The sequence below is a fragment of the Aphelocoma coerulescens genome, chromosome 1 (genome assembly GCF_041296385.1).
Source record: "Aphelocoma coerulescens isolate FSJ_1873_10779 chromosome 1, UR_Acoe_1.0, whole genome shotgun sequence".
NCBI lineage: Eukaryota > Metazoa > Chordata > Aves > Passeriformes > Corvidae > Aphelocoma > Aphelocoma coerulescens.
This window is the reverse complement of record NC_091013.1, coordinates 91,151,346-91,170,013: the sequence shown is the minus strand read 5'-3', so window position 1 is coordinate 91,170,013 and position 18,668 is coordinate 91,151,346. Positions and strand designations below refer to the sequence as shown.

The 18,668-nt window shown below is 45.3% G+C and overlaps 1 protein-coding gene across 2 annotated transcripts in view; it reads left to right on the top strand.

Annotated features, from left to right (window-relative positions):
• Positions 1 to 1,128: 1,128 nt before the first annotated feature.
• Positions 1,129 to 18,668, top strand: part of MYO7A (myosin VIIA) — a 63,532-nt gene continuing 45,992 nt past the window's right edge. The window contains exons 1-10 of one of the 2 annotated variants that reach the window (XM_069016865.1): positions 1,129 to 1,679; positions 4,763 to 4,876; positions 5,899 to 6,051; positions 9,044 to 9,061; positions 11,895 to 12,079; positions 13,562 to 13,683; positions 15,398 to 15,540; positions 15,642 to 15,755; positions 16,572 to 16,725; positions 17,396 to 17,472. In XM_069016865.1, the coding sequence (XP_068872966.1) occupies positions 1,548 to 1,679; positions 4,763 to 4,876; positions 5,899 to 6,051; positions 9,044 to 9,061; positions 11,895 to 12,079; positions 13,562 to 13,683; positions 15,398 to 15,540; positions 15,642 to 15,755; positions 16,572 to 16,725; positions 17,396 to 17,472 (1,212 nt within the window). In that variant the 5' untranslated portion in view covers positions 1,129 to 1,547. The remainder of the gene's footprint in view (positions 1,680 to 4,762; positions 4,877 to 5,898; positions 6,052 to 9,043; positions 9,062 to 11,894; positions 12,080 to 13,561; positions 13,684 to 15,397; positions 15,541 to 15,641; positions 15,756 to 16,571; positions 16,726 to 17,395; positions 17,473 to 18,668) is intronic. The other variant, XM_069016874.1, reaches the window with a different exon arrangement.

The window sequence follows — 18,668 nt, the reverse complement described above, 5'->3', positions numbered from 1 at the left end:
TTCCTTACTTTCCCTGAACAGCCACAAGAATTATACACCTTATTGTCCTGCGGCTTTGTAATACAGTTTAAACCTACAACATGGCCTGCCCTTTGGGCAAGGGTTGCCTCAATGTTGTCACTGCTGCTCATGGTTGTGCATAACTAGCTCTTTATGTGTTTAATGTACCCATCACCTGCTGTTGTCCTTGGAGACTGTGTCCCATGAAGGGTACCTATGAAGCCTTCCTTTATCTAGAAAGCTTTCCTCCAAGTATGTAAAATCACAGAGTCATTAAGGTTGGAAAAGACCTCTAAGTTCATCAAATCGAACCATTAGCCTAATGCTGCCGGGCCTACCAATAAACCGTGTCCCTATGTTGTGCTCTTCATGGACAAATAGATTCAAAACTCCATGGAATCAAGGCATCATCAGAGCTTTACATTAAAACAGTGATAAATGAGAATGTCTTAGCAGCTGCGCTGTTACCTAGTCATGCATTGCTCTGGTCTGTATAAATAGCAGTGCTTTAGATTCAAAGTTTTAATGGAAGAAATTGGGGCCCAGCTATAGTGGTCTGAAATCCTCTACATGACCAGAAAAGCCTTTCTTAGATGAAAATGAGACATTTCAAGTGTATCTAAGATAGGACAAGGAAAAAGCAAACCTGAGGCTGCCCAAAACTGGGCTGGGCCAGTGGTCCTGATTAGTCCTTACTAGAACAGTCCTCCCTATAGAGAAGGAGTGATTGCAGAAAGGGGTCTGTGGAGCTGGCAGGTGTAGAGTCAGTGCAACCTCATTATCTCCATGGTCCTTGTATTGAGCCCATTTTCATCCACAGCACAGGCTCTCCTCTCACCTCTAGGCACAGAGGCCGTGCTGTGCTGAACACCTTCCACTCAATTATTTAAAATTCAGTTGCTATGGATCTACTCAAGGCGATCAGTTTAAAGAAAATGCAGATGGCCTCTGGTTTTGAGTTCCCGTTGCGCTTTGGTTAATTTGGTATGTAAAGGTATTAGGTTAATTAAATGCCATGTGTTGCATGGGGACTGACTGCATTTGTGGATTAATAAGTATCCCAGAGTGTTCTGTGCTGAAAGTCCTCAAGCTGGCAGACGGTTATTTCACTAAGAAAGGAAGGTAACGGAGAGAAGTCCTGGGGAAATGAAGAGGTTTCCTGTTAATCCTGCAGTTGTTTTTGCAGAACGGGTAGTTGCAGTGTCCTTCAGGTCCCTGACCGAGTATTAGCCCTTGCTGGAGAGACTGGAAGAATTTAAGTGAAGAGAAGCAAAGTTGTACAGTTTGCTTTGAGATTCCCACAGGTCATATACAGTGAGCGTGTCAGCTGGCCAGGGGAGGACCATGGCTGGTGCGTGGGAATTTTCCTGCTAGGAGAAGATCTTTACCAAGAGCCATATTGTGAATCAGGTCAGAGGGTGTCCTGTGAGCAGCAGGCATGATCGTGCTGCAGGTCTAGAGCAAACCGGGCACCGCATTCTGGCATTCATGGTGGAATACACGTAGAAAGCAGAGACAGGGACAAATACCACTGCAAACTTTTGGAGATGTTGAAGAAGAAGAAAGTCGTTTTCATGCAGCCGTGCCCTGAGGTGGTGGAAGATCAGGAGAGAGACCAGGGCAGATGGACACTACTTCGCAATGTCAACCAGGTCCTGAAGCCCACGACCATTTTAGCGGTAAGATAGGGGGTCCCAAGCCCTGAGCATGGCTGGAAGCTTTCAGGCTTACTTTGAAATCTGTCTTGCTGTTGATGGGATCCTTGTACTGCTTACGCCAGCTTCTCTCACCTTCCTCCTTTGTCCCCCCCCCCCAAGCACTGTAGCTCCCCTGCAGAGCAACCTTCTTGCTCTTCACATTTGGAAGCTCCTCCTTAAGATCCTCTTTGTGAATTGTGTGGATCTGTGTGTGGTGTTTTCTCATCTTGCACCACTGTTTGGTTGTCACTGCCCCCAGTTTGTGAAGTCCTGAGGGTCTGCCCCAGAGCAATTTGGAAGATTTTTCTAGTTTGAAAGGGTGCTAAAACCCACTGGCTGCATTGAGGAGGAAGAGGCAGACCATGTTCATGTTGTGAAGGGTCTGGTGGTATTCTCACTTCTCCAGTACTTTGTCATGTATTTTGGAAGATAAACTGCACCAGTTTAGACATGAGGCAGGTTATGCAACTCACAAGCCACAGCTGGTAAATGCATGAATCACCCCGATTTGCCCTGAAATCCCCAATATATCTGCTGGGTTTGGGGCTGATCCAGAGGTGATTGCTTCAGCAGAAGGAATGTAGCTGACTTCCATAGGGTTTATATGAAATTGATTAAAGTCAGAAAAGGAAATGGGTCAGCACTCTTAATAAGTGATGTTATTTTATAACCCCCCAACCTTCCTGAGCTTACCAGCTTAGCCCATCCCATAAGACTTCTTTCACCAGTATTAAGAACTGCACTTTAATGGGTTTAGAAAGAGCAGTTTGAGGGAACGAGCACTCTGTGCATTCGGCAGACAAAGCATAGAAGTTTTCTTAGTGGTAGTAGAGTATCAATTTACCTTGGGGAGGGCAGACTGCCTTTTATCTCAGCTGTGTGGTAATGCACATATGAAGCAGGCTGCTTTTACAGCTATTCAATATTAGAGATTTTTTTTTTAAAAAAAGACAGCATTACAGTTCTTGGGGTTTTGATCAAGAGCAATTTTTACAGAGCTGCTAAGGTGTTGGAAAGGTTTTCTGCTGAGCTGGGACCAAGCAACCTGGCTCGTCTCTTGCTGACACCTTGATCAGGTTACCCACTGTGTGCATGAATTTGCCCAGTGGTGCAGAGAGGATAACAGTGCTGAACATTCTGAAATGTTTGAGTCTTGGATCAAAGAAGCTAAAAAATAAATATTAATATATATGGATTTATAATGTATCTGCTCCTGACACTGTATTCATTAGTTGTGACTTTTTTTCCTTTTTAATTAAGTTATGAGATGTGAGGATAAGACAGTTAATGAGAAAAAGATATGAATATTATATTTTTATGAGCTGGATAAAGATACTTCTAGCTGTAGCACAACCCTTTGAGGAAATGAAAACCCAAACTAAGGACTGGATCCTGAGCTCCATGTGAGCAGGATGACTTTGTTGATATCCTAGTGAAAACCTAGCAAGGAGCTGCCAAGGGTAGAGTCTGCCACAAAATGGTTGGGGATTCCAGGTGTGTAGTTTCTCCATGTGTGGATCCCTGAGTATAAACTTACATTCTGGTGGTACTCAGAGTTTTGTGTCTCTTGGAATTCTTAGTGAATGATGACTTGGATGGTGATGTCTCCAATTCCCACCGCCCAGCAGAGAGATGAAGGTTATTTAGCAGCCTGTTGGGCCAAACCAAATCTCTAAATATGCTCTGTCCACAGAAATGGTTGATAGTGGATACTCAGGAAAGGGGTTATATCAGAGCACATGCAAAGTGATACATCCTGGTTTTCCCTTCTCCCTCTCCCAGCAGTTCTTCAGGACTTCAAAAGGTAGATACTGCATTTGCATCATGCTTAGTAGGTACAAGTGGAGCTGGTCCCCAGGAATGTGGGTTTAGGTGGGGCTACAAGTCCACCATATTAATCTCAGCTGCATGAATGAAAACACACCTGACAACTAGATTGCTCTCAATTTTGATGCCTTTTCCCACTGAGAATAGGGGTGGGAAATAATTCTGTTTTGTTCCAGTGTGGGTCCTGCTTGGGGCTTTAGTTTGGAGTTATTTTGGAGTTTGCTTTTGTATTGAGAAAAACAGCTTTTTAAAAAGCTTTTTTGCATTTGAGTAATTTAATATCTGCAGAGCTGATGAGCAGATAGTCCCTGCCCAGCAGGACTGACAGAGGTACATAGGATCAGTAGTGACATGGAGTGGGTACATAGGGGTCAACTGCTTGCTGTGTCTTTCAAAATGAAAACACAGAGGTCTCAAATGAAAGAGGTAAAACATTTGAAACATGTAAAAGGACACAGCCTTTTGGGTTTAGGGATGCTAAAACTTTGCACAGCTTCAGAACTCAAGTGAAATTGCTTGCAGCAGATAAAATCCACTGAGAAGTATTAAATACAAACAGCCCGCCTACACATTGCTGTAGCTGGAAGAACTCCTGAAGAAGAACATACAGCTGCCTCTATCTTCTTAACCCATCTTTAGTCATTCCCTTTTCAGAAGTTTCCAAGGAATATCTGGTAATTGTTATCTGCCAGGAAAAAAGGTGCCACAAGCCTCCAGATAAGGCTTAGCAGAACTCAAAATCATCTCCTAAGTTGTGACTTCCTAGGTTTGTACATTACACAGAGGAAAACCTCTACCTGGGTGTTTTTTTCTGCCTGTACCACTGTTCTGTAACCTGTTTCTGCTGGATGCATTCTGTGACCAACAACCACTCACAAGTTTGAGGAGCAGAGACTTAGGGCAGTGCATGTTTGCTGTGTGGACCATGCCCTGTTGCTGGCACCTTGCAGGGGATTTCACAGAGACAGGGAGTCATTCAGGTTGGAAAAGACTTCTAAGATCATCAAATCCTACCATTAACCCAGCACCAGCATGTTCACCACTAAACCACGCACCCAGGTGCCACACACAAAGCACCTTCTTTCCTGAGCTTCTATGAAAAGGGGTGGTTTGTGGTTTGCAAGGGAAGTCATTTGACTTGTGCTAACGATTTGGGTGCCAAACATCAACAACTTGTATCCCAAGGGATGCTGAACTTCCTGCAGCACTGAGTATAACTGTGCTGTCTTTGTTTCCAGGGGGATTATGTGTGGATGGACCTCAAAACCGGACGGGAATTCGACGTCCCCATTGGAGCAGTGGTTAAACTGTGTGACTCTGGACAGATCCAAGTCGTGGATGATGAGGGCAATGTATGTACAAAGGCTTGTGATGTCCCTTCTTCAGCTCTGTGACCTTGCTGGGACAGGGGTCCGAGGGCCATGATAACTGACTGCATTATGGGCTTCTCATATGTCCTTGGGAATCAACTGTGCCATAGTTTTCTATTTGTAAAGACAAGACAGTGTTGTGTCCCTACTTTTGTGGCTGTACTGGGAGTGCAAGATTGAGAAGCTTCTTGAGTACAATGGTAGCAGAAGCCCCCAAAACACATTTAGATAGTTATTTGTGCAAACCCTCCTAAGCCTGAGGTTCCTCTGTTTATATCCAGTCCTTCCTGACCTCCTACCAATGCCTGATGTGCCCGAACATTGGTTCTCCTTCAATTTCCCACCTCTACTTTTGTGCAATGGTGGCTATTTTAGAGTAAGGTCTCTATCACAAGCAGAAGGTGGTTCTCCATGCTTCTTTTGTTTTTCTTACTGGGGTAATTGTAAATGCTCTCACTCCCTTCAAGGGTGATAGAAAGAGACTTGGTTTGGCAGGGTCCTTGTGTGCAATTTGGAGTGGCTTGTGAAGCCCTTAGAAGTGGTGAGTCTAAATAACATTGCCAATAAAAGTATGACTTTGCCATCCCTCTCTCCTTTTCTAAATCATCTTCTCTCTGCTCAACAGTATTTTGTGGCAGAGGGTTAACCAGGGATGTGAAAATGCAGTTGTGAAGGGGAAGACAAATCTGCTTTTTGTTATAAACTCCCCTGATGTGCTGGATGAACACGTTGCCCTGGAGGAGGCTCCTGCCAGGATGGCTTGTGTCTCTAGTCTCTTGCTGCTCCAGTAAAACTCCAATAAAAAGATGTTTTTCTTCTTCTGTTACAAATCTTTCAAACTCATCACTGCCTTACCCCAGAAGTAGAAGCTGTGGCACATGTGCTGATAGTCTCTTGTGTACATTCTTCCATCTGGTCCTTCTGTTTGGGGTGGGCTGTTTGTGTCTTTCATCCAAGTGGTCTCTCATTTGACTTACCTTTCTCTGGCCCTGCTCTTTTCCCAGGAGCACTGGATTTCCCCACAGAATGCCAGCCACATCAAACCCATGCACCCTACATCCATCCATGGAGTGGAGGACATGATCCGCCTGGGGGACCTGAATGAGGCAGGAATTCTCAGGAACCTGCTGATTCGCTATCGGGAGCACCTCATCTATGTGAGTGTCCACCTTACCTCCACCTCTCGTTCTGCTCTCCACCCCCTGCTTTCCTTAGCTCTGGGGAACCCACATTGGGGGGACCCCTGATTGAACTAAGCATCTGGGTTTCTACCTTCACCTTGTCCCAGGTGGTGAGGGGATTCTGACTTTAGAGGACACATTTCAGAGCTTGTGTATGCCCCAGTGAAAAACCCTATGAGTTAGGTGATGGGCAAAGTCCTCATCATCTTGCTGTCCCACCCCTGTAGAGGTTTTGGGCATGTGCATTAGCTTTCTGCATACAGAATAACCAGTTCAACCCAGGCCATGAGCATGTTGTAGTCATCCTAAAGCAAAAACTTTTGTAGAGGTGTAAACTACATGCTGGATGTGACCCTTCTGCCCTCTCCCCCTGAGCCATTAACTTATTTAACCCAAGCGGGTGAAGACAACAATTGCTGGAGGTGGAAGGGGTGGAGAAAGGATGAAGAGGGGCACGTATGAAATAACTGGGAACAAAGAAGTGAGCAACTCCCAGAACACCTCTAAAAAAACTTCCCAGTCTGTGTTAATGGCATATTAGCCCTAGGTTGCCTGGGATCCTGACAGCTGATCTCTGGGGACAGCAGTGTCCTTCCTTAGGTCAGCTCAGTCGTGTCATGCCCAGTGGACCCAGTGCAGCCTTGCCAACCCAGACATTCACAGATTGAGGGGTTTACAGGGAGCCAGTCAGAACTGCATCTCTTTTCTGTGATAGCATCGCAAAGGCCACCTCCCCAGCATGACAGGAGTCAGCATTCAAGTCTCTGTGCTGGTTTTATCAGTGTTCTCTATGCTGTGTAGTCTTATTCATGTTCCTCAGAGAGAAATTCAGAGTGCATGTGTGTTTGCTGCTAGATAATGTACTCAAACAGCCTCTGCAAATATGGAAAATCTAGTATTACTCTTAAATCCTACTGTTTTCATATACTCAGGTAAGTTCCTACTGGGCCTTTGAAGGCCTTTTCAAAGCCTGCTGGTCATGTAACTTTTAAAAGGCTCTAGAGACCACTAGATTTTCAGGCCAGAGGGAACTGCAAGACAGTCAGACTTCACAGATAAAATAAGCTAACAGAGTATGGGCAGAATTTTATTTATCAAGTCTGTTTGTTCACCACTGCTTGATGTCCAGTGCCTTTTGATAGGAAGGTTTTGGATTAGGGCTGGGCAGTGATGGAGAAGACACCACTCTGCTACATAGGCTGTTAATATGATTGACTGCTTTTTGCCCCTTCTCTGGGAGATATCGTTCTCTTCTTTTCAGAGATGGAGTCCAATCCTGGAGGAAAGGGACATGGGTGCTGAAAAGGCACCCCTAAGTCCCCAAAACTTGGAGGAGAATAGAGACCTCCAAATGCATCTCTCACTCAGACACTTTGTTGTCTATGATGCCTAAGTCCCCTGCATTGTCAGTTTAGACAAAAAGAGTATAACCAGAAAATTATTCCCACCTTAGATGAACTGAGTTTCTCCCTTTATAATTGAAATTTCTTGCCATTTATAATGATAAACTAGCAAGTTAACAGGCCAAATTCATGCTTGAGGTGGTGTCTCCATGTGCACTGGGCATCCATGGCAGTCACCAGAGGTGTCAACAGAGCCAGCCAGAGACAAGATTGCCTTTCAGCTATGCAAACAGAAGTGCCTCTCGGATGCTTTAGAGCTGACTGGAGCTTGGATATCGTAGAAGATTTTATGTTGGAAGAAAAGTTTAGGCTGGTGCTCTACAGTTCAACCTCCCCCTGCTCAGAGCACATCTATCTTCAAGGTTAGGTGCAGTACTTATGTGGATAATTGAATTCAAGCAACCTGAATGCCACCCAAGTACAGATGGCCAATAATTTGTAGCTGATTAGCTCATTCAAGGAACTTGTATTTACCCATTGAGCACTGCCCCTTTTTCCCCTGCTTGTGGGCACCCTGCAGTGGCACAAAGTAGATTCCTGCCACTCTCTCTGAGAAAGTTTGGATCATGTTGGATATTTTTTCAGTGGTGTCCATGTGTCTCTTTTGGGGTGCCTCTGTTGTCCAGCAAGTGCCTGTTGCCTCTCTAAGTGACCAGAGGTCCTCAGATACATTTTTGTGTGTGCAGTATCAGATTGCCTGTGAATACACCAAGCTCCTTCGTAAAAGCTCTCTGAGCTCCCTTGCCAAGCTATTCACAGGCATTCAGGAAGATTAGGAACACAAACAAGCACTGGGCAAAGTGTTGTTTGGCAACATCATCCTAATAAGGGCTGATGCAAAGGGTAGCTTCTAGCCTGGAGGTGAGTGTGGGTGGTGATTTGGGCTGAAGTGACACGATAACCACATAGGTTTCTCTTCGAGTTCTTCTGGTTCGATGTGACAGTGCAGTGTGTCCTGCAGAGTTACTGCCTAAGGGATGGCCACATCCCACAAAGACATTTGCATCACAGAGGTTCCAGGTTACTGTGCCTTGATTGCTCCACACCACTAGTGGCTTTAGAGTGCCAGCCCAAGAACTGGGCACAGCACAGCAATTAGTGCAATCTCAGAATCGGAATGACACTCTCAAAATGACAGAGGGTGCATAGCTTGATAGAGAGGCATGCAAACCCCTTCTGTCTACAGGTGTGTAGTTGGAGACTTGGGAACCCAACCTTAGATCTCAGCTGTTAAGAATTATGGCACTAGGAGGAGTAGATTTGTGTCAGATGTGGTAAATATTGATGCCAGTTTTGCAAAGCCAAAGTACCATATGGATGCCATGTGTGCAGGGGACACCCAGTCCCCTGAGGTGTTTTTTTCTATGATATAATTAGCCCTGTCTTAAAGATAGTGAAGTTTCACTGCTTGAAAGGATTTCTGAGCCTGCTGAGTAAATGATTACTTTTCCAATGGGGCTTCAGTTCCTCTTGTTTCCTCATGTCCTTAGCTTTGTGGAGGATGTAGTTCTGCTCTAATAAAATATAATTTCCCTTTTTCTTCTCCCTCACATTTTACTCATAAGACAAACTGCGGCGGGAGGGTAAGTATGACTCTTGGCAATGCCATTTGCAATTGCTGTCATGCCTTCCACTGGATCACCTTTTTCTGTTCAACATTGTGGCCTTCTCATTTACTTTGCACCACCATTGCTGCTGCTTCATAAATGCACTGAGAGCATCCATCCGCTTTGGTGCAGAGCTTGACCCACATGGTGAAGTTGTGACACCTCCCAGAGCTGGAAGGTCCCTGACCTGTGAATGTGGTTAAAGCTTTAAGTCCTTCTCAGTAATGACCTTAACTTGAAGGGAAGAAATGTCTGCAGCAAAATATGAAAAACTTCAACAAGGGATTCTTGCCCTTAGTTTGGCTTGCATGCACCAAGAAAAACTATGCTGAATAGCAAGAGAGTCTGGTGGGGAGTTTGGACTCGTGAGTAAGGTTAAATCTCTTTATCTGGAGATGACCAGTGCCTGCTGCTGCTCTCTAAGGGCTGCCAAAATGCAGTAATGTTTGGTAGAGCTTTAACCCCATAACAATCCAGATGAAGTCAGCCATGGTATTCTGGGTAGCGAGGGAAGCAGGCTCAGAAAGGATTTGTTTGGGGCTAATTAAAATGTAGGTCATGCAGGCAGTAATGAATTTGCTGTGAGATGTGGTTCCTGTGGTCAGATACAGCAGAGTCCCTGCTCTCAGTAAAGCTTTATTTTTCCAATAGAAAAGGACTTTGACATCACCCAGCAACAGAAACCAGTGAGCTAATATTTCCTTGGAAGTGCCCTTTGACCCCTCATTGAAAGAGTGAGCAAAGTTTTGCCTTCTGTCAGCTGTGAGAATAGGGCAAATTGTGATTATTTATCAACTAGGAATGACCTACGAAAACAAGCAGTAGTACAAGAGTTCATGCTGACAGAGTGTTTTGCGGATCACAAGGGAAGGGTCAGTGAGAGCATCCAAAAAGCTTTCCTGCCACTAATGGTTAACACCTTTAAAAGCCTCTCTGTTTGCATTTGTGGCAGGGCAGACCAGTGTGACTGAAATGCAGGGATTTCAGAGACCTCTGCAAGGAGTTAGATTTTTTTTTTTTTTTTTTTTTTTTTGAAAGAGGCTCAAGGAAGATGAAAAATGTCCCTAAAATTAACCTGGTAATAAATTGTAAAGAGTTTTCCAAATATCTCAGCTAAGACTCAAAGGAGTCTTCCTTAGGGATCTTGGTGTCATAGTCCCATTCAGAAATTGAGCTCACTTGTTCTCTGAGCACTGAGGTTACCTGTTATGTCCCTTTGAAGGCTTTTCTGGGATGTCTCTGCTCCCTTATTTCAATGCCTACTTCTTCTGAAATCCAGTCTACATGATTTCACATTCAGTATCTACCCTTTGGAGTTGTGACAACGTTGTTCTTGAGCTCAAAGAGCTTTTTCCCCTTACTGGCACATAACCCCCTATTACAGAGAAGAGTATCATGTCCTTTCTCAATCACCACTGTAAAGTCAAACCTCACATGGGATTGAACTGAAAGTTGCTCTCTTGTGTTGGCCATGAGACTAGAAGGTGAGGAACCCCAATGTCTTTCATCATCCCTACTATAGGACACAATTGCCACCTACTGGCTGCCTTCAGGAAGCCCGAACTGGTGGCAAGTGTTCCGTAGATGGTGACAAATTACTTCTTTTCTCTCACAAGCATCCTTGGCTGTGCCACTTTGCTGCTTTGTGCCAAAATCTTACTGGTTTTAGGCCGTGCAGATGACAACCCATAAGGATTATATTAATATTGAAATTACTTATTTTGTTTCCTGAAAAATATGTGCAGTAGTGGGGGCACTTTCACAGCTGGTTCCACCAGGAAAGAAAGGGGAGATTAATCTTGGAACTTCAGTTGCTAAAAATTAACCTAGAGAAAGGGACTTGAATTCTTTGAAGTCACAGAGTGAAAGTAGCCTCCATCTCATGCCCCTTGGCTAACCCAAGGTGGAGGCCCATGACTCACCTCCTCTAGACACTGAACTCTAGACAGATGAAACAGGGGAAGGAGATCCTTATTCTCTGCCTTGAGCTTGGGATGTGGCCAAACCTCCTAACCCCAACACTGCATCTGAGCAAGATAACAAAGTTCATGAGTCCTTTGGTGAGAGGCTTGAGAGAAACAGCTTCTGGAAGGACAGAAACGAAAAAGCAAGATACTACAGAGGAGTTTGCTGTCCAAGGCCCAGGACTGCTTTGCTCGTTCAAGTGCCCCAGAGAGCATGGGATTGGACCAAAGGCCATTTCCAAAATTTCAGAAATAGATGAGAAGGGATATGTCAGGACTTTGTGGGCAATATCCATCTGCACAAGACAAGGTTTAAACTGAAGTATGGAGAGATTTGGTTAGGCAGAGATGGTAGAGAAGAATGTATTGCAAAGGGAAGCTTAACATCTGCTATGGATTGATAGAAACAGGTTAGATAGTCATCTGTCAGAATGGTTTGGATCCTTTGGAATGGTTCTCAGGTTTCTTTCATCTATGGTTTCTTGTTGTATGTGGAATGCAATAGATGTGTATGAACATATGCGGGCTCTGGTGATATTTTTGCAAATATGAGCTTCTATTGAGACTCTAAATCTTAACTGAGAGCATCCAAAATATGAATTAAGGCTTGAATCCATGCTGTGCATGAGCAAGGCTGAGTATGAACTGATTTAGGTATTTTGGGACTTCTGTTCCCCTTTTCCTCTAGGCTCCCCCTGCAAGCATCTCTGACTTGAGCATTATCTTTCATCCAGCTTTTAAAAAGCCTTGATTTTTCTGGCCTCCATCCACATCCCATCCAAGCCTTCAAAGTCTCTCAGCTGCACCCCACTGTCCCCATAAACCTTTATGTGCTTCTCCTCCAGACATACACTGGTTCAATACTGGTGGCAGTAAACCCCTACCAGCTCCTACCCATCTACTCACCTGAGCAGATACGCCTCTACACCAACAAAAAGATTGGTGAGATGCCACCACACATCTTCGCAATCGCTGACAACTGCTACTTCAACATGCAGCGCAACAACAAGGACCAGTGTTGTATCATAAGGTGAGTTGCTAAGTTTCCAGTTGGACCATATCCTGAAAGCAGATGCTGAGCAAATGCAACATGCTTGATTTGGAACAGCCTATCAGATAGAATCAGATGTTGAGTGACTGATTAGATCTTCCATCCACATATTCACTGTGCAGAGGTGGTCTCTGCAGTCACTCTGTTCCTAGTAAAGGTGCTTCATCCATACTTTGGTGTTTACCCTTGCAACCCAATAGATCCTATATTCATGTTTAGCCTCCCCTTTTAAATTTAAGCTCAATACTCCTACAGACATCAGAAATGCAAATATCTATACTTTCTGCACAAGGAAGGGTTAGGGACAAGCTTGATCACTGGACCTATGGTCATTCACACTCCTGAACGGTGTCTCCATGCATGGCTCTGCTCTGGACCAATCACCCTTGGGCACCAAGAAGTGCCTGGTTATGGGTATAGTTATATATATAATATGGGTATATATTCCCTCCAGTATCTGTCCCAAACAATGATATGAGCCAGATTTGACATCCTCAGCCCTCCAACACTGTCAGATAAATTCTGAACCCACAGACAGTTTTTTTGTTTGAGGCACCCCTTTCCCCAGGGCATGCCTACCCTAAGTTTCATTGAATAAAAACCCATAACTCTGGAACATCCCGTGTGCAGTATTTCAGATACGTGAGTCTGAAAAGGCCATTCAGTAAGGCTTATTTTGCTGGTTTAAAAAAGCGTCATGTGGTGCCCATAGGAGAGTCGATGCAGTGTGCCAGTGGCCTGAAAAGTGAAACTATTTGCCCTTGAGGCCAGGGCTGGGTACTCAATGTCAGGAAGGTCTATTTAAGTCACTTATTTTGGGTACCCCATATATCAGACAGGCCATATGCTCACCAAAATATTTCTGCCCAGCCCCTTCCTCTTGTAGCATCACAAGGTAACTGAGGTTATCTTTCAGTGAAGGGGAAAGTTTGAGGAATAACTCTGGCTTTCTGCCCCATAAGCTTCTCCTCTCCCACCTGCTCTTTGTTAGAACAAGCCTAAGAGACCTGTGGAAGTCCCTGCTGTTAAAAGGCTATATTTCACAGTCTGCCTTATCAAGACTAGTGATGAAGATGTCCCATGGGAACAGCTAGACCCTGGACCACAGGGTCATGGTCTGGTGATCATACCTGGAAAAGCACTGACTGAAAGTAGTTTATGACCTTCCTAGTGCTGACTGAATGATGGCATTTGCTCAGGATACCCAAACTCAAGCAACAGCTTGGGCCAAATGGAACCCAGAGCAAATCTGGATCTTGGCTGGAAGTTGTCTGGTACCATGTTCTACCATTTATCCCACAACCAGTCCTTGGGATGCTGGAAACCCATCCTTAGTGGTCTCATCCTGCCTACACTAACAGAAGAGACACAGAGACAGAAGTCCCTTTGGACACAAAGGGAGGGACGTTGGCATGGATGCAGCATGGCTTTCACTGACCTCCACTCCTGTTGTCTTTGCAGTGGTGAATCCGGAGCAGGGAAGACAGAAAGCACAAAACTGATTCTGCAGTTCCTGGCAGCAATCAGTGGTCAGCACTCCTGGATTGAGCAGCAGGTGCTGGAGGCAAATCCCATCTTGGAAGGTGAGGCCTCAGATAATGGAGAATTCTTTAGCTGGAAAAAATAAAAAACAGATTCAGGAAGCACAAAATATAACCAAATGTAAATCACTTACGTAACACTGAGTTTCCAAAAAAGTGATAATTTTTATTTTTTTTAAAGTACACTTTTGCTAAACAATACATTCAGATTCTTTCCATCTGAATTTATTTTTCACAAGAATAGTAATCTCTGGTTTGAGCTCTCAGTGTTTCCTTTAATATTTTTGACAACTATTGTTGAAAGCAAAGCATTTCAGCTGACCTTAATTATTTTTTTCAACTGTTTTGTTACTTAAAATAGAAAAAAAATGTGGTTTTCCAGTTAAAGCAGTATTTCTTTCCTCAAAAAAAAATCCATAAAAAATCCTGAATTTTACCTAATTCTGTGTGTAGTATGTAAAAGTGCTGATCAATATCTTTTTGAGTATCTGATGTTCAATCAAAGTTCTTTTGAAAAATCTCACCACCGCTTCCAGTGCTGGACTGCATGCAGAGCACCAATATCCCATCAGTGCTGCATTCAGCTAACTCATTATTTGCTTTTTTTGGCCATAGTTGCAAAAATCCTATTTTTATTCTTTGATGGTTCCATAAAACACCAGTTTAATAGGATCTGAGCTTCACAGCACCTTGTGCTGGCCATACACAATACCAAACCCCACCTTTTCCTTCCAAGATCAGTGAATGGCAGCAGAATGCAGAAGAAACAGAGGAGGTCAAGAAAGAACCAGATAATGAGAATCAGCTTGTGGCCTTAATAGGTTCAGTGGCAAGCTGTTACTGTGATCAACCCCACTATTTTAATTGAATGTCTGTAAATTAAGTAGGGGATCTGACCCTCTTGAACCAACGTGATGCCAGATGGACCTTTTATGCTTACACAGAAAAATCACATTTTCTTTAAAGAGTAACACTGGGGCTGTTCTTTAAGGATGGAGGTTTGATCAGCCTGGTCTAGCAGGAGGCATCCCTGCCTTGGCAGAGGGGCTGGAACTAGATGATCTTGAAGGTCCCTTCCAACCTAAATCATTGTATGATTTTTACCTCCACTGCGTGGTAAATAACCCTCTAGGAATCAACAGAAGTGTGACAAGCACACAGGGCACTATTGATTATGCACTTAGTCACTGCTGAGATTCAGGGAAGAGAGGTTCTGTAGTTCAAGCACATGTCCATCACCTGCCAGAAATCCTGGAGCAGAAGTTACATGGTGTGCTGGCTCAGGGCACTCATCCACACCCAACAGAGGATGGACATGGGTTCCTTTCTCTGCATAGGCTGTTTGCAGAGAGAAGTCTCCCGCTGGGGCTTGGCTTAGTTGTCTGTGTTTCCCTTTTGGATGTATTTTCCTTTTTCTTTCCCTCTCAGTGATCAAATTGCTCACCAGCAACTCTGTCATTTCCTGCACAGTGTCACCTTGCACACTGCAGCCACTCTTGCTCAACTCTTGTATTTCATCAGCTGCTGCCAAAATCATGCTGTCCTAGCCCTTCTTCCTGGATAAGGTCATCCCATCGCCAAGCTTCCTTTCTTGTGCTCCTCTCTGTATTTCCAAGGATAGTCAAACTTAACGGAAGGCTTTGGAGCTGCTTTTTACCCTCTCAGCCTCTCTCTTTTGGCTTTCTTTCCCACCATGACACCAGATCCACCATTCTCCCTGCATCAGATCCCCTCTAACCCACCACGCTTCTTGCAGCTTTCGGGAACGCAAAGACCATCCGTAATGACAATTCCAGCCGATTTGGGAAGTACATCGATATCCACTTCAACAAAAGGGGAGCCATCGAGGGGGCAAAGATTGAGCAGTACCTGCTGGAGAAGTCCCGGGTGTGCAGGCAGGTAAGGTGATACACCTGCAAGGCACAGGGACTGGCGCTCGGGCAGCCGACCTTTGCAGTGCTCTTCTCCTCACAGAGCTGACACTTGCTCTTCTCCTGCAGGCCCAGGATGAGAGGAATTACCACGTGTTCTACTGCATGCTGAGAGGAATGACCATGGAGCAGAAGAAGAAGCTGGGTCTTGGGAAAGCCACGGATTACAACTACCTTGCGATGGTGAGAGAGCAGTGGAGCAGAGGTTTTCTGGGGTGATGTGAAAGGGTGTTAGCAAGAGAGAAGGAAAAGTGAGTTGCTTCTGCAGCCAAGAGCTGCTTTGCTGGTTATGACCTTCCTGAGCCTTAGCCACAGGGTTTGAGAGATCTCTTTGTCTCACCACCACGAGGCTCACAGTCTTAGTGGAAACCCTTAATCCCTGTGTCTAGACCAGGCTATTTCCACACTTCCTGTGAAGTAGGACATAGTCTTGGATGGGATGGTGTATGGTGCACATGCCACGTGTTTGGAAATTACCAGGGAGCTGGGTAAGACCTGATGCTCTTGAGGCAGTGATGGACAGGGAGGAGTGCTTGCCTGGATGGCACATTCTAAGCAGAATATGGGGCTGAGCTGTGTGTCCAACTGAGCAAGTGTCCAACTGAGCAAGTGTCCAACTGAGCCAGCAATCTCCAGCCCCACTCCCTATGTACCAGTGTTGATACCCAGAGGAGCTGATAGAAGCAGGTGTAATCATCAGCAAGGCTGGGACCCAGCTTTCTAACTGGATCAGTGGGAGCCTTCAGCTTTCTATCCCCATCTCAGACAGCTTTTTCTCCTCTGCCGGTGGCTGTCAGACCCAGAGTACCTGGGGACAATAGGGTGAGTGTAGATCACAAGGCTGAGCAATGAATCATAGAACATGACAAAGGGCAGAGCCAGATCCACAAGTTCAGCATCATCCCTTAAACAAAATGCTGCTGGTTCAGGGGGAAGCCCTGATAGCTTAGGGTTACACCCTCGTGCTCCATGCAGTGTGTGACCTGTTTGCCTCCCCAGGGTAACTGCACCACCTGTGATGGCAGAGATGATAGCAAGGAGTACGCCAACATCCGCTCTGCTATGAAGGTCCTCATGTTCACCGACACGGAGAACTGGGAGATCTCCAAGCTGCTGGCTGCCATCCTGCACATGGGCAACCTGCAGTATGAAGGTAAAAGGACAAAATACAGGGACATGGTCCAGTGCACTGCTGCTCTTTATTCTGCATGCTGACAGGGAGCCAAGCTTAGGGATGGAGGGCTGTATCCAGAACACCTGCCATGGTGCCATGCCAGGCACTCAGGTGTTTATTGTGGCATTGTAAGGACAAGGAATGAGGAATAACTCCACCTGCCCACAGCAGGGCTCCCAGGCTGCAGTGTGCTCAATGACATCCACATTTTCTGAATGTTGTGAGGTTGAATATGGCCACAGGCCATTCAGTACATTCAGGTTTTACAAGGAGAGGCTAATGGAGTATTTGACAGGTGCCTGTGTGATTGGATATGCTTTTGTAAAGGTACCAAACAGCTCTGCTGTCAGAAATGACAGTGATTTAAAAAGCCTCTTTGGAAGACAGGAGCCTAAAGCACTTAGATGCTAGAAATATTTCTATGTTCTTTACTGTCTTGTCTGGCAGAGCAGAGTACAGGTCCTTTGCAGCCAGCAGCAGGACTCCAGCAGATGTGTGAACTTTTTTCTCCCTTCTGATGGACAGATTTTGCCAGGACATCACACAGAGGCAGTGGAAAAAGACCCTTTCCCCCACCCCATCCACCTTCTGCAGAGACACGTCCCTTGCTGATTTGCTGATGACTTTCCCTCTGCCTTTCTTTCCCCAGCTCGGACCTATGACAACCTGGATGCCTGCGAGGTTGTTCAGTCAGCATCACTCATCACTGCGGCAACGTTGCTGGAGGTCAGTGGCCCTGCAGTGCTGCTGTCCCCTTTCTGATTCAATCCCAGGTTTTTAGTATTGTGGCAAGGCTTCATCTGAGCCAGCCTGTCCTTGCACCACCAGCTCTAGGAAGCTGAAGAGGCCCAGATAAGCCATATTGTGTCCTGCACTGGCGCATGAAGGTGGGTGTCTCCATCTGCACTGAGTAGCCAGAGGACGCCACAAGATGGTCAGAGGGCTGGAGCACCTCTTCTATGGAGACAGGCTGAGAGATTTGGAGTTGTTCAGCCTGGAGAAGAAAAGGCTCTGAGGACAGCTTAGAGCCCCTTTCAGTACCTAGAGGGGCTACAAGAGAGCTGGAGGAAGGACTTTTGACAAGGACGTGGAATGATAGGACAAGGGAGAATGGCTTCAAACTGAAAGAGGATAGGTTTAAATTAGATACTAAGAAATTCTTCACTGTGAGGGTGGTGAGGCACTGGAACAGGTTGCCCAGGGATTTTGTGGCTGCTCCACTTGTGGAAATGTTTAAGGCCAGGTTTGATGGGGCTTTGAACAACGTGGTCTAGCAGAAGGTGTTCCTGCCCTTGGCAGGGGGGTTGGAACTAGATGATCTTTAAAGGTGTCTTCCAATCCAAACTATCCTATGATTCCATGATTCTATGATCTGAGCTCCCCTTCATACCAGCCGATAGTAACAGACCCTCTGTTGGCACCTCGTCCTAGTAAGGACATCCGAAATAACTCAGTCTCTAAAGCAGGGTGTTTCCCTCATTGATACAAAGAAAGTTCTTATTGGTACTTGAGACAGATGTCATATATACTCTGTGTATCTGAAGTGAGGTGAGATGACCCTCGCTGAAACCATGCGTGCAGTGGTTGGAGCATTCTTCAGTGGCCTTCTCAAGAGCTGACAGGGATCCCTCAGGGACATCATCTTATCTCCATAGGCACTGCTGGTCCCAGAGTGTGATCCACAACTCTCTGTCCACTTAGGGAGTGGACATTTCCCTGAAGAAGCATAAAAAGGAGTCAGGGTGATGCAAAGCTTTAGCCATTCTGGTAGCATACAGCTTTGCAGGCTTTACTTCTCTTTCTCGTCCTGTCTTCCCACACCTCATTAACATCTCATGCTAAGCCAAAAGAACACCTTCCAGATGAAAATACGGTATAAAAATGTTAATTTTTCTCTCTGAAAATGCCTGTGTCGTCATTTG